Genomic DNA, 16300 nt, shown 5'->3' with positions numbered 1-16300 from the left:
TTACTGTCATTTCCATTTGCATGAAATATCTTTTTCCATCCCCTCACTTTTGATCTATGTGTGTCCTCAAATATTTTTTTTAAATAAATGTATAACAAGAAAGCTCCCAAATGGCTATATTGTCAAGGAGAAACATAGCTGGCATCATGTCATGGAAAAAGTTATTTTATGGGAGATTAATGCAAAGTATACAGTTTAAACTAATTATTATATCAATTAGAATGACTATACCTCATTTAATACAAGAAATCTAATTTACTAACAAGACAGATTTTTACTTTTAAGTGAAAGTAAAAGTTTCCTGTCAGTTTAGAATTGATCATCAACAAATTCTTTAGAATTGATCACTAACAAATTCTTCCAAAACTAGCAGAAAAGAGTTTCCACCCTACTAGTTACCGTAGGCAGCCATAAGGTATGTGAAAGTTAAGGAAAACATATACAAGCATTGCTAAGACATAGCTGGATCAAGTGGTGTTAAACAGAATTCAGCTATAAAAATGTGAATGTGATTAAAAATCAAAATAAAAATTAGGAGAATCTAAAAATAGCTAAAAGCCATTCTATGTACTCCACCATAAAGATTAAAAAGAATCCTGTTGGGAGGGTAACCCCAAAACATCAAGTATATTGTCATCATATGCTGTCTTTCTTTTTTTATTTTTACAATTTAATTTATTTAGTTAGTTAATTTTTATAAATTTATTTATTTTATTTTTGGCTGCATTGGGTCTTCATTGCTGCGTGCGGGCTTTCTCTAGTTGCGGCGAGTGGGGGCTGCTCTTTGTTGCAGTGCATGGGCTTCTCATTGCAGTGGCTTCTCTTGTTGCAGAGCGTGGGCTCTAGGCACGTGGGCTTTGGTAGTTGTGGCTTGCAGGCTCAGTAGTTGTGGCTCACGGGCCCTAGAGTGCAGGCTCAGTAGCTGTGGCACACGGGCTTAGTTGCTCCGTGGCATGTGGGATCTTCCCAGACCAGGGCTCGAACCTGTGTCCCGTGCATTGGCAGGCGGATTCTTAACTACCGCGCCACCAGGGAAGTCCTGTATGGTGTCTTTTTAACTCAAGAGATAGAACAGTCTGGGGTGAGTTTGCCTATAGCTAACCACATATACTTATGATGAATCTAGGTATATAAATTAAAGGACGATACATAAAAATACAGGCAATCCCCCAACATATGGAGATATGTAATGACCCACCTTAGGTATTTCCTGGTGTCCAATTTTTTATGAGGCTTTATATTTGAGATGATTAGAATCAAAATGTACCCTTGGAATATGATTAAAATAATCACTACATTAAATTTATAACTAGCATGAAATATATCTTTAAGAGACATATCCGTGTTTGAAATTACAAATTAGTTCCTTGTGGAAAAAAATCCACCTCCATACGTTCTCTATAAAGATACTTGTCAACAGTTGTTTCATGAGAACGCTGAAATCTCTGTAAATTCAAAATGCTGCTCAGGAAAGTGGTTTAGTGTCTGCAAATTCAATTAAGCCACTATATTGTCAGTGCTAAGTGGCAAAAACAGTCAAGATGCTTGAACTCTTTTCAATTTCAAACATTTTTATGATATGGTACCAGTAACACTGTCAGACCTGCCAATTTCTCTGTTTTGATGAAGTCATCAAGATGGAATGGCTTCCTTCATTGCAAAATCAATTTTAGTATGAATAAGCAAAAAATTATCTGATCATAAAGGTGATGAAACATTATACGGTGCTGTAAAGGAAGGTTGCTGAACCTGTACATATAGAAATTCATGAAATAAAATGGTACCAAACAGTGTAGTTTTCACCCAGCAGGAGACTATCTCCTGAGGTTCCCTCCTGTGCTGTGATTTTATGAATAGGAATGACAAAGTGAGGCAATGAAAATTAAAATTTGGTTCCCTCTTCCCCCCGAAAAGCTTATTTGGTTGGATAGAGTTTGTTGCTGTGTAAATGTTTGCAAATGACTCAGAAAATATGAGCAGAGAAATATTTAGTCAATCAGGTCATCTGACTGCCTAATCATCCTTTGGCGAATTGAAAAACAAATTACAATATTGATTAAATCTAGCTGATGATACAAGAAAACGATCCAAATCACCATCTAATTCAATCTATTGTGAAAACAGCAAACATCACATTTCCATATTTACTAGTGTTGTTTATATAATTATTTAACTCTGCACATGAACAGGATGGCAGATATTCTGTTGTTTCCAGAGTCAACTGGGTGGTGACTCAGTTCTAATAAAAAGGAGGACAGATACTTATATGCTGCAGAACTACGATTGGCCAGAGGTTCTGCTGGGTGAAAAGCCATGAGATACAGGGAAACACTGGTGTAGGAGGCCAAACGCTTGGGATCAAGCCTTGACACACAGATTATTAGCTGAGTGACCTTGGCAAGTCAATTCATCTCCCCAAATAATGCATTTTCTTTGTCTCAAAAATAAAAATAGCAATACATGTCTCCTTTCTCACAGTAACTTAGAAGAAATAAATGAGAACATACATATGAAAGTAATTTTAACTTTCAGCTGTGATGTGAAACGCAAGGCATTATGAATCAGGCACTCTGGAACTGGGTTTTCTGTTGAGACCTCAAGGGTCAGCAGAATTCAATAAAGCAATCCGAGCATGGGCCTTGATCGGAGGCCTGAGAACGTCGATACCTCATTCAAAGGCCTTATAATACTGTGATAATTAATAGTCAACAGCGAAATACAGTTTAGAAAACACATCAATATCTGTAATCTCATTTTTTAATTAATTTATCCCTACGTATAAAGGCTCTTAATCAGGTACAATATGATATAAAGAACTGAGTGTTTTAGAATCAATATAAGGAGATTCTTGGAAATAGAGCTATGAGCCCATGAGGACAAACAAAATACAAATAAGGTGAGTACCTCCCACAAGGCCTGGCACGTAACATGAAACCAAGAAATGTTTGCCAAGTTAATGGAATAAAAAGGTCATGTTTCTTCAAGAAATAAGAATTCAATGAGAATTTTGAAAATGCTGATGGGCACCCATGATATATTCAAACTAAGCTGCCTGAACGTTAAACAGCAAAAACAAGATACGTTCATCCAACAGAACTTGTCAAGTGACTCCCTATGAGCTGACAAAATCTGCTGCTTTCTGCCTCCTTGCCGTCCTTCCCAGATTCAATCTCCCAGCACTTCCTCCCTGTCCTCATGGTTCCTCTACTGATCTGAAAGAGTGCGTTTAACTACAAGTGTTAACGTACACTGCCTCGTTTTCCTGCCGCATCGGATGTTTCTCGCGGCATCTTCTCAAATACTTCCACATGGGATGGTAAGAGCACACTGCGAGGTTGACGAGATGATGTTACAGTACGTACACACACACACACACACACACACACACACACACACACACACACACACACACACACACACACACACACACACACACACACCCTGCACTCTCGTCTTTAGGAGGCCCTGTGTGGTGAGCTTATGCTGGTTCATCCTAATCTACCTTTCAACCTCCATCACATTTTCTCAGGATTGTAACCAGGCCTGGGAAACACAAGGTCCACAATAACATCACCTGGTTCCTGGGTTCAAAGAGACACACATCCCCAGTGAAAAAAGCCCACGCAGACTCTACAGGTCTATTATAACTAGATAATTGCTTTAAAACAGCAGGAGGTATTTTACTATTATGCATCTGAACATTCATTAGACACAGTATTACTATGTAGGGTACTGTGGTTTATACCACAGTATAAACGAGATCATATAAAAATTAATTCTATTTTAATAGAAGTTTTAAAAAGATAACCATTGAAAACTGCTTTGAAACACAGAAATGTGACTTCTCATTTAAAAGAAATACCTGGGTGAAACACAGTCAAATTTAACTGGCCTACAATCCTAGCACACACCTAGGAGCACACACTGATTTCAATGACATGAACATTTCAAGAAGTTCTGAAACGCCATCTAAACTCGTAAAGGACAGAAGACAGCAGAGCTTCGCACAATTTCAACCTACCTTTTGTGGCCACTTGGACACAGTCTATTTTGGTTTCCTGTGTTAAATAAAGAGGGGGAAAAAAATCACTATTCATGTTTTATGTGAAACAAATAAAATCTCTGCAGTTCTCTTTAAATACGGATAAGGGAGGTTCTCATTGTTCCAAGTGTGGCATTAACCACACAGTGATTAGCACTTGGACTGCGCTCTGATACATTTTCCGGCTCCAGTGCTGGCGGTGGTGCTGGTGGACACCCTGGGAGCAGATGGCGAGCCTGGAGTTACACACAGAACACCTCTGCCAGGTGGCCCCCCTGGCTTCCTCCTCCGGACCCTCACTGGCTCCCTGTGCAGACACTCGTGGGCAAAACCTGTGCCCCTGATTTCCCCTGCTTCTCACTAGCCAAAGGCAGTGATGGTACCAAGACCCACGCTGTGAAGGAGGAAACCACTGTCATATCTGGAAAATTCGCCCTTCCTTCTAAGGAGACTTTCCTATCTCATCAGAGCTCTGGGTTGGTCTGAACAGGAAAGGGAAAAAAATTCAAAAACAACTGGATAGTTTTTATTTTGTTTCTATCTCATCTTTCCAAAGCTGTTTTCTCTTAGAAAAAAAAGAAAGATAACTAATTTAGTCCCAGCTATAGGAAGCGTAAACTCTCGTGGAACCAAAGAAATGGGACAGAATATGCTGAAGAGACAGATGTTGTGAATCTCACAAAACTGTAAATGAGCTGAGTGTACGTGTTAGAGCTGTACTATTTCCCTGTGAAATAGTAGGCTAAGCAGAATCACTAGCCAACTTTTGGTAACAAGTAAAAACTGAAAATAAAAACCATCATGTTGACAATATCTTCTTCCTACCCAAACAGATATGAATATATGCATTTCTTCCCATGAATTTCTCCAGGTGAAAATAATTTTAAAAAGACAGAATAAAACACATTTATTCCAAGTAAAAACACACAAAAGCATGACTTTCCTTCTTACTGCTACCTTATGTGATCTGTGTTCGCACTGATAACACTGAATGGCCTAAGTAAACAGCCATTTATAAAACTTACCCCGTTGGCTCTGCTAGCAGCTTGGAAATAAATTCTGTAGCTTTTATGGGGAAGGAGAGGGGTGTTCCAGTATCCATTGTATGTCTTATTATCACCAATAGTAAAAGGCTGAGCCGATTGGAGGCTGTTGGCTGGGAATTCAGCAGCGAAGTAGTACTGGGAGTTCAGTAGAGAAGCATTCTGGAAGTGGATGGGCACCGGGTAACATTTTAAGATTTCTGTTGTCTTTTTAGCTCTTCGAGGGCGCTCTTCCTCGACAACTATTTGGTAGACACTAGAAAAAAGAGAGTATTATCAGTGATAGTTTCGGATAACAGAGCTGATTCCCATGGTCTTCAACTGTGGAGACCCACAGGAGACCCCAAATAAAGAACACACTGGATAGAGCCAACAATAAGTGCTTAGTGCCTAATGGACACGGATTCAACACTTGCTCCATGACAGAGAGGGAAAGTGCTTAATGCCTTTGCACAGGACTCTCTCACCCCCAAATAAGATAACTTCTGGAGGGAAAGAAAATTTACCATAGTTAAAACGTTTTCATAGAACAATCTCTGCTGTTTATGTGAGCAGGACACCAAGGTAACATTCTTCTTACATGTAACTGAAGATGAATTTGTAGAAAATGAACTCAGTTTACCTAGTCAATGAACCAATCAATATTAACCGTAAGTTTATTAAAAAAGGCAACGTAATATTTTCTTCGGTGACATCTGCATGATCGTGTGTGAAGTTTTATCAAGTCACAAGATACAATGTGTGATGATTCGGGTTAACCAAGGTGTAACTTCCCATATTTTCTTCTATTCCTTTGCTTTCACCATATTCGGTCAGTGGAAAGTGAGGACATCAGAAAAGCAGAGAAAAGGCACTGGAATTTCAAAAGCCAACACCCTGGAGTTACAAGTGGTTTCTAAGAGTAAATCATGAACAGGGCTACTTGAATTCTACATAAAGATAAGATGGGAATGAGTATCCTCAGAAGATGCCTGTGAGACAGATGTCCCCACCAAGGAGTGGATCTCCTGGTCCCGACTCACCTTTCCCTCCCCACCCCTCCTCCAATATCTGTGAATTTCGAATTAACCTTAGGAGAAGAGGAGAAACTTTGAAGGGATGGACTTCTTTATTGAGCTACATACATTTACTAGAATGATGAACTGTTGTGCAGTTTGGTTGGGGAAAAGAAAAGTTTCTAATACTGAGAAAAAACAAACCTCGACAACAGCTTTCAAAAACTGAATCCAGACTAGATTGCAAGTCCTTCTGACAAGGAGATATATCTTTTTCTTACTTTGTCAGAAAAGCACCGTGACTCCCCGAGCAACACTGTAACCCTGGGGCTGCTCAGCACAGCCACTCATTAAAGCCGGGGAAACAGAATAGAAGGGAGGTGCCTACCAAGGCCAAGAGCTGGGGTCGGCCCGGAGAGGTCCCTCTCTGTGCTCCTGTCCGTGTGAACTCTGAATCTGCACCCAGTGAATCTCCTGTTTCTGGAAGTACAACCACTTAGCACATTCTATTTCAGTCATGCAACGCAGCTGCCGTTCAGTTTGTAATTCTGTCCAAAGAAAAACTGACGGTTGTACAACATCAGAATGACTGCTCAGTAGGCAGGGAGTCCAGCAGGCTTACAGTGTAAATAATGATAAAGGGACTTCTGAGCAGGGATGCAAACTTAAAGAAAAGAAGAGAAATATGACCCTTACTTCCTAACATCAAGACTTTCTATTGGTCCTGTAAGATGCTCCACCAAATCTTGCCGAGTTCTCACTGCAGGGTGTATCCAACATGGAAGGAAGAATTTAGGAAGGACCTTCCTTTGGGGGTGGGTGGGAACAAGGAACACAGGCAGAGACAGAGGGGGCTTTGATTTCACTCCCGCTTCTCCCTGACCTCTTACATCTACAGTCAGATGTGGCGATTCCACTATATCTGCAAGTTCTTTGGCATTTCTCCCACCAAGTATGGCGTTGGCTAACCTTGAAGATTGCATGCAACCAAGAGAATGTAACAGAGGGACAATGTGTAACACTCAAGGCTTCGGTTAGAGAAGTGCAAACATCATTAAGAAAGTGTGACTGTTTTCCTGCAACGCCTTCTGTCAGGGTAGCAGACACCGGCGTGTGCATCCCCCTAGACTCTACTCCTAATTCTGCTAAAACTGGGGTTTTAAATGAACATCTTTGGTTCTTATTTTTTTCCTATGAAATGAGAGAATTAGATGGGTCTCCAAGGTACATTTTATATTTTTTTTTATTCAGAATTTTTATTCAGCATACAAGAACTACTCTCACAAGATGGATAAATCAAAGAATAATTAATTGCTTTGCAAAGAGATTCTCCATTAAGTAATTTTTAACACTGGCTTTCTTCTATCAGCAAGCTTTTCCAATTTACTTGCTATAGGACATGATTTTCAAAATTCCACTTTAAAAACAACTTCCGGAAAGCCTAGTATACTAGACAAAGTAGAAATATGAAGATTTATGCGAAGAAAAAAATTTGCAGAAGTTATTCCATACAGGAAGTGCTAGGCCAGGAGCCTTGCACATGTAGGTTTTATTTTCTGGTTTTACTGGTGAGAAAACTGAGGTTCAGAGGTGAGGTGCCCATTCTATCTGGGGCATAGTTAATTAAATAGTAGATGTGGTCTCCTGACCATCCGACAATACAGTTAGTCACTTCTGTATCTCATGAGACAGAATGAAGTGGGCCACGAAGTACATATTTTTGAAGGCGTAATGTAATCCAGAAGTAATTTTTACTTTATATACCTTATATGTAGTAGGAGGGAGGAAATATACTGATATTCACTAATATGCTTCGCTTTACTAAAACTTAATACTAAGTTTCTTTTGTATTCATTTCCTGAATACCCAAGAGGTAAGAGAGAAGGGAATTACCAAGAAAAAGGTTTTGCGATAAGATAATGCAGGTTAGATTGCAAGTTTATCCTGTACAACCTGCAAATAAGGAGAAATGGAGAGAATCAGAAGCTGCAACTCTGCTTCCTCTCTCCCCTCATCTCCATCCTCACTTTCCATCCATCTTTCCCCAGCTTTCCTCATTTATTAAGTCAATGCATACTTTCTGAGCCCCTAGTATGTGCCAGGCACTGGCCTGATTTAACTTGAACAATATGATATTTGACACGCCCTAGAGAAAGACAATTGTTTTGTAATTTTAATGCCATCTAAGTGAATACGGCTGAAAAAAATTAATTTTTCCAAGTAGCAAGTTGATGAGGATCAGATGAAAATTCAAGAATTAAATGATTATTTAGTGGGCCTCCATTTCAGCCAGTTGGTACGTTATGCCATGCACTCTACTCCAGACGTATTACTTTTTAAATAGCTACCATCTACTCATCTTCAGATATATTAAAGGAAGAACTAAGTTGACTAGAGCAATTTCAAACCCAAAATGTCTTTTCATCCTTGCTCCACAAGACAAATTAGATTTGCAAGCATCCAGACCTCAAATCTATTTGCTCTTTAATAATTTAAGCACTGAACGGTCAAGCAGCTCTTTTCTATTCCCCTTTATCAAAGTCCAAGTGCTAATGAAAAATGGCTGAATCCGTTCTGCTGCCCGGTGGCCACACACTGCTGCCTCCTGGATGGAAATAAACACACTACTGGCATCCAGATCAGCGGTACCTGGACAGAACTTGGTGACTGATGCGTTTTTCATTTGTACAAATAACATCATCCCACTGATGATTTTCACAAGATATTTCCAACCACAAGTGTCATCTCAAAAGTACATTTGAAAATCTCACTGTTTGAATGTTTTTCCTGAAAGGATGACTGAAAAAAGCAAATTCTCACAGATGGAAAACCAAACAGAAGTTTCTAGCTTAGTGAGCTGAATTAAAATCCTTTTATCCTTTTAATGTGTTACTCACGGCCTCTTTGTTTATCAAAGTCTCACCATTCCTAGCCTTCCTCCACCACTGTTCTGGAATTTCAAATCACATAAAACTTTCCTAAGGCATTTGCAGCGTGAGGGCACAATCCATCGTGAAGATGAATCTGCCAAAGATGTGACATCACTGTATCCGAACTTTCCTACAGAATGAAATTTAATTTAAAGCTTAATTGATGCTAGGCTTTTCTACAACAAAACTCTGAGGCTTTTAGAAGGAGAATAAGAAATCTGCATTTATATAGACTAGCCCATGAAGTATAACCTAGAAAAGAACATCTGAACATCTTTCATGTAGTTTGTTAAACTCGAAAGTTCAAATGTGACAAAATGGTTTTGGTCTTTTCTAACTTTGAAGGTGTTAGGGGAAGCCTGCTGCAGATTTGAAACTGACTTCAAGATGTGTGTCCTAATTCATTTCCAGATTAAGCCCTTAGTCATAAGTCCATTTTCCTACCCACTTATTCTGTTTCTTATCAGCATAAAATATTGAAGGATTATCCAACCAGATAGCAGGATGGTGGGGGGTGAGGAGGAGAAAAGTACTGATCCGTTTCATTGTTGCTTTTGCCAATCCTTTAAAGTTGTCATTTCTCATCATTTCAAGGACTTAGAATATTTTTCATTTCATGGCACTATTAGGGACTTTCAGCTTGATCTGCAATTTTTGGTAAAAGCCACCTATTCTCTCTCTAGAAAAAAAGAATAGAGTCTAGTATTAATATCTTCTTGAAGATTAACTCTTTGCGGGGGGGGTGAGGGAAAAGGAAAGTATAAATTATATTCAAGGCAGGTAAAATAAATGTGTAATTCAGGTTTATTTATGCAATAACACAGAATATATTTTCTTCCTGTTCTTTTTCAGTCATAGCCTTTCCCTAAACCTGTCAGCATTTACTGAAATGACACCCTGAAGATCCCAATGACCTGGTACAACTGAACTACATTTTAAAAGTATTGTCACCAGTTTAAAATGAGGAAAAAGAAAGGTCAGTTCAATAAGTTCAATGTGTTTGTCATCATGACTAGGATCCCCATAACACTGGTGCTGAGAGCAGCTGACAGAACCTGTCCTGCTCACTGACTCACAAATGAGGTCTGATCACTAGTTTTCCACAAACAACGGACCCTGGGTAACACACTGCACAGCATACACTGATCCGTGGGGTCGAATATTCTATGTTGCCCACTTTAATTTCTCTTTGTCCTGCTCTCTTCTAGATAGGATCGGCCATCTATTGCTGTGGCATATTTTCAGGGTACTACAAATAAAATTGATGCTCTCTCGGCCATAATCCATCATCAGGAGCTCGCCTGGCATCCCTAAGTTACTTCTGTTCTGCATGTGTGTGCACATGTGTGTGTGTGTGTATGTGTAAGCACGCCTGAGCACGTGCTCCCACACCCTGCTGCTCTGCTAGTTAGGGACAAAATCTGATATAATAAAATATTAATTATAGCTGAAAGGCTGGGCGAGAAATATGAACTCAATTACAGCTCCATATTGGGAACAAAGGGCAGGAAGGAAAAATCCTTTAGTTATGGAGGTTTGGGATAATAAAAGGACAACTAGAACATCAGACTTGGGCCGAGAAGCTGTGTAAAAGGCCACATGTTATTAATCTTCACGACAGGCACCAAATTTCAAGTAAATTAGTCCAAGATGGAACATCTTTAAGAGTGACTTCTCCTCCTTTTAACAAGTGAAGACGTTTTCCTTTGCACATTTCATTTCAGTTACGTTTGTCATAATTTAATCATCACAATTTCATAACAAATGCATGACTCTAAAAATTATAACTCAAGGTCTGCTACTATTTTTAAAGCTTGTTTTTCTTAAATAGCTCTAGGGATTTGAATAAAGCTAGAAAAATCCAATACTATCAAAGCCATACTAGATATCTTCATTATTATACTCAAGTCAGGATCTTTCAGTCCCTAAAGGTAGCAGTAGTGCAGGCCAGGTGAGTCAGAATACAAATGCCACTGTCCCGAAGGGGGTGCCGCTGAGAGCACAGTGAACTGGGATCCCCATGCCCAGGTGACTGGGTCCAGCACTGCCACCAAATCATCCCCTGACCACTAAGGTCCTTTCCAGCTTTGATATTTTTATAATCCCTGGTACAAGATCAGGCAAGTTGTGACGTCAACAAGTGAGAAGAAAACTGTTTTATTCATATTTCCTTATTTTCTACGATATTTATCACATATCAAGCCTTGTGCCAGGCACAAGGGAAGAAGAAAGAGAGGAATGAAGTCCACACTGTCCCCGTTCTCGGGGTGTTAGAAACAGGTCCCTCCAACAAAGAACTGGGACAAGATGCTGACAGAGGTTTGTACAGCGTGAAAGAGGGTACAGAGGGGGAGTGTCAGTGTCTACAGTGGACTTGAGGACACAGGGGTGTGGAGGGGGAAGCTGGGGCAAAGTGAGAGTAGCATCGACATATACACACTACCAATGTAAAATAGCTAGCTAGTGGGAAGCAGCAGCATAGCACAGGGAGATCAGCTTGGTGCTTTGCGATGACCTAGAGGGGTGGGATAGGGAGGGTGGGAGGGAGGCTGAAGAGGGAGTGGATATGGGGACTGTGTATGCATATGGCTGATTCACTTTGGTGTACAACAGAAACTAACACGGTATTGTGAAGCAATTATACTCCAAAAAAGATCTATTGAAAAAAAAAAAAATCTCTTGTGGCATCAGCTTCCCCGAGGACATCTGGCCTGGACCTAGTGCCCAAACGCTCCTACTGCCGGTGATGCCTGAAGACTGTCCTGTGCTGCCTACAGCCATCAACTTTCCCCCCCAGATTAGAGATAAAGGAATGCCAACAAACAAAAAGCTCATGTCTTTGGATTCCCAATGCAATCTCCATTCACTGCGACCACCTGTGCCAACAAAGACCCACCCGAGTCTCAACAAGTCTCCCATCAGACTCCCGAGAGGCACGAGGATTCTTCATCAATAGGACCGAACACTGAGGGTAATGGCCGGGCTCTGGCTCAGATGCCTGCCAGGGTCCCAGCAGGCCTGTCCCGAGAGTGCCCGAGTTTCCCGGGGAGGAATCCCAGGAGTCGCAGGGTTTTCCTCACAGTTTCCATACTGCCCAGCTCCTGGCAGAAGGACGCTGCAGGGCATGACAACCAGGGCTGGTTGCTGACTCCCATCCCGCTGTGATGCCCAACGTGAGGAATAAGAACCAGGTAGATTGCTCTCTGGGGAGGGCAGGGAGAGCAGCCTGCAAACACGCAGAGCCTCGGTCTCTGCTCCCCTCCACCTCCCCACAGGTGCCTTCCAGGCAAACTTGGAACTCCTTTTTCTGCCTTCTCTAATCACGCCGCAGGTTACAAGAGCCATCATCTCTCAATTTTAGTATTTCATTTGCTCTCCATTTTAATCATCAAGGTGAAGTCAAAATATTACAGATGTGTTGGTTGTTTTGGGGGCAGTGGTGGTAGAATTTGGCAGTGGGAGCCCCTTGCACCCTTCCCAGGCCAGTGGCCCCTGGCCCGGCCTTCTGCAGAGAAGGCCCTGAGCAAGGCCTGTGCACCTGTCCTGCGGGCCCCGGAGCATCAGACTGGAGCTCTGGCCTCCTACACAGAATCCTTCGGAGGGGATTATGTTGAAGAAAAAGAAAATCTGAGACATGAGGGAAGGAAAGCGAGACAGTATATTTTCATGCACAAAAGCAAGTTTGAAATGGAGTTTGAGGGAAAGTTAAATTATGTTTCACAGTATAACTGCTCAAATACATCTCCTCTATTATTATTATCTTCCCCTGCAATTTTTCAGGCTTCTTTTCAAGGGTTCTGGAAGAACAAACTCAGTTTCCAAAATGAATTTTCAAAGAGATGACTGACACTGTCATCCTAAAAGCAACTTTAATAAAAATGATCTTTGTTTCCTGGCAGTAAAGGAATGCAGAGTATTATTTTTTAATACAATAAAAGTCACCTAAAATCAGGTGGGGGAAGGGTGGTGGCAGTGGTAATAAGGGATTTAGTACCTTTTGTGAACACACTCTGTAGCAATTCAGCTACAATAACTCATAAAAAAACCAAGCCAATATAGTAATATAAAACTGAAGTTTTACTGTTAAATGACATTTTAGTTTTTGTGACTATGTGTACCAATGAAAAAAGGAAAAATTTTAGGTTGGAAGTCAGGTATTTAGAGCTCCTTTCCTTCAACAATTTTAGCAATGGATAGAACCTTTTCAAAAGGTTCCAGAAATGTGACAAAAGAACCTTTTAGCCCCAAAGGTTTAAGATGGTCTTGCAGTTTACAATTCTTCAATAAAGAAGAGGGAACAATTAAAAAAAAAAAACTATTAATAAGCATTTCAAAAGAATTGGTATTTTCTTTCTTTATTCTCCAGAGACTATTAAACACGGTAATATGAAAAAAGAACATACATATCAACAAAAAAAGACTGATGAATTTGATTAAAACAATCCAATACACTAAAACAAAGCTGTTTAACCCAAGTCCTTCAAGTACTCAAAATTTCGCTAGTAAACACTGAGCAGATTTTGATGGAGTTAGGCTTGACCAAAAAAATAAAAAGGAAGTCTTAGCTTAAAAACAAAAATGAAGAAATAATGAAGAAAACCAAAACCAAAAACCCCTGCTTCTAACTTCTAAGAATGAAGTATTAGAGATAAACCCCAAAGATTACAAGGATCATAATCTAAAAACAAAGGCATTATATATTTTCTTAACACTGGAAGAGACAATAAAGAAAGGATATTAATTTTCAGGAAAGCCCATGTCTGCAAAGGAAGGTGTAACCACATTGGTTCCAGAGAGATTCTGCAGGGACGATGTCTGTGGTAGGGATGGCTCCTGGGAGGGGCCTTGCAGGCCATGCACTGTTCACAGGGAGAGCATGGCTGACTGTTAATCCCCCCAGACCTCAGTTCCTGTATCTGTACACAGAGTGCTGGCATTTGACCAGGAACTCTGCTCTGGATGATTAGAAATCACTTCATAAAGGACCAAGCATGGGACTGCCACATTATAGCGACTCAATCCAAGTAACAACAATTCTTCATTTTTTTATTAGCCTAATTATTATTCCTGTCAGATCATAACAGAGGTTCAGAAGTATTATACTGGGACTTAGAAACTTTCCTATGACACAGGCATAAGAAAAGAGGCTACCAAGTTATCTACAAGGTACTGCCGTCTTTACAGACCAGAATAGAGTCAACAATAAATAAGAAAAGCTTTCCTATATTGAGCTGATAACGTCTGTGGTAGATGCTGTCCTGACTGCTTTGCTTATTGTCATTCACCTCCTAGCTGCCCTTTGAGGTAGATATTATCACTCACAACTAATTGAGGAAGAAAACGAGACAGAAAAGTATCACTTGCCCGAGATTACAGGGCAAACAAGCACTAGGATTTAAACCCAGGGTCACCAAACTCCATGCTGTGACTGGCTGCATATTTGATGCTTCTGAACACCTCTGCACCTTCTTCCCCAGGAAAGAGCCCTTGTTTGTAACTACTCCAACCAGCAGTGCTTTCTCATCTCTGTGGGGTTTGGATTGGAACAGTAGGTCTTCTAAAACTGATGATTTTACAGAATGACTGCACGTATTTCTTACAACGACCATAAACTTATTGTCAAAGTATGGGTTTCCTTTAGAATACGGATACTATTTTTTTAATATAAATTTATTTGTCTTTATTTATTTATTTATGGCTGCGTTGGGTCTTCGTTGCTGCACGCGGGCTTTTCTCTAGTTGTGGCGAGCAGGGGCTACTCCTTCGTTACAGTGTGTGGGCTTCTCATTGTGGTGGCTTCTCTTGCTGCGGAGCATGGGCTCTAAGCGCTCAGGCTTCAGTAGTTGTGGTGCATGGGCTTAGTTGCTCCACGGCATGTGGGATCTTCCCGGACCAGTGCTCAAACCCGTGTCCCCTGCATTGGCAGGCGGATTCTTAACCACTGTGCCACCAGGGAAGTCTCCACAGATACAACTGAAGTAGTCGTCTACTTCAGTAGTAGTAGTAGTAGTAGTAGTCGTCTCGGTATATTGGCATAAAAGTTAAAGGGCAGTAGTGACTAGAAATTTTAAGCATTTTACCAAAAACAAGGAATAAAGGGAAAAAAAACTGAACATCAATCTAGTCAGTGTGTTTTGTTAAGCAAATCCTGATATTATAGTTTTACCCTTTCTTAGCACTTCAGTTTACAAAGAACTTTCGCCTGTATTAATCCTCATGATGATGCTGTGAAACGGACATATCTTGTGTTAGACCCAATTTCAGAACTAAAGAAAGACTCAGAGTTCACAGGATGCCCAAGGTCACACAGTAGTGTACACAACACAGCCCAGTAGTGTAAACAACTCAGCCCAGATGCAAAGCCTGGTCCATGCAATTGTTCTTTTCTTTCAATTGATTACTAATTAATTTTAAGCTTTCATTACATTTTAATTTGATTTTGATGATAGTTGTTTTCAGAGAATTCTTTGTAATAATTCTCCATGGTTCCCAGTTTTTTTAAAAAATATAACTCTAATATACCTTTCAGGTATGTAGCATTATAATTCAACATCTGTATACACTACAGAGGGGCCACCATGACAAGTCCAGGTACCATCCATCACCCCACAGTTCATGCCCCTTCGCCCATTTCTCCCACCTCCCAACCCCCTTTCCTACCTATGGGGGGCGGGTGGAAAGCAAAGGAGAAAGGAGGGTGTCAGTGACCCTGAGAGGTGAGAAGCAGAAGTTTCAAAGGGGTCAGTATAGGCATGCAAGATTCTAGTGATGTTCCTGATGGAGTCTGAAGTGGTCCTTCTGAATTCCTCTTCTTATTAAGAAAATAAGATTGGTCCAAGGGTACGGGCAGGGTATTTTTTTATGCTTCTGCACTCTACGGAAGGGTCATGGTATTTAACTTTTATTTAGAGATGAGAATATGAACTTTAAACGCTTCTTCTTCCTTATACATCCAACGAGTTAAAAGGAGGTTTGAGACCTTCGGCTTCTTATCTATAAAGGTTTCAGTGATAATTACTTCTCACAAGAAAAAGATGATGTTCAATTCAATAAACCCTTATTGCACACTTAATTAGGTTTGAGGTACTGAAGGATATTCAGAAACTAAATTATGAAAATCATTTTGTGATCATTTTGCATTTCCTATTATATTTACATACATTTTACATAATAATTAGCCTAGGAAAAGGCTCACTTCCAACATTAAATTCATAAATCTAATTAATACTCCTGAGTGCTGGTCAAGCTTCATTTACTATGTATGTGGTTTTAATTGTATTTGCTGGGATG

At 40.2% G+C, this 16300-nt stretch overlaps 1 protein-coding gene across 6 annotated transcripts in view; it reads right to left on the bottom strand.

Annotated features, from left to right (window-relative positions):
- Nucleotides 1-16300, bottom strand: part of PTPRM (protein tyrosine phosphatase receptor type M) — a 746259-nt gene that overhangs the window by 264037 nt on the left and 465922 nt on the right. For all 6 annotated transcript variants that reach the window (XM_004275949.3, XM_049698267.1, XM_049698268.1 and 3 more), the window contains exons 12-13: nt 5068-5341; nt 4022-4058 (exon numbers count right to left, since the gene is read on the bottom strand). In XM_004275949.3, the coding sequence (XP_004275997.1) occupies nt 4022-4058; nt 5068-5341 (311 nt within the window). The remainder of the gene's footprint in view (nt 1-4021; nt 4059-5067; nt 5342-16300) is intronic.

Source organism: Orcinus orca, chromosome 15, assembly GCF_937001465.1.
Source record: "Orcinus orca chromosome 15, mOrcOrc1.1, whole genome shotgun sequence".
Taxonomy (NCBI): Eukaryota; Metazoa; Chordata; class Mammalia; order Artiodactyla; family Delphinidae; genus Orcinus; species Orcinus orca.
Note: the sequence above shows the minus strand (reverse complement) of the source record. Positions and strands in the feature narration are given on the sequence as shown.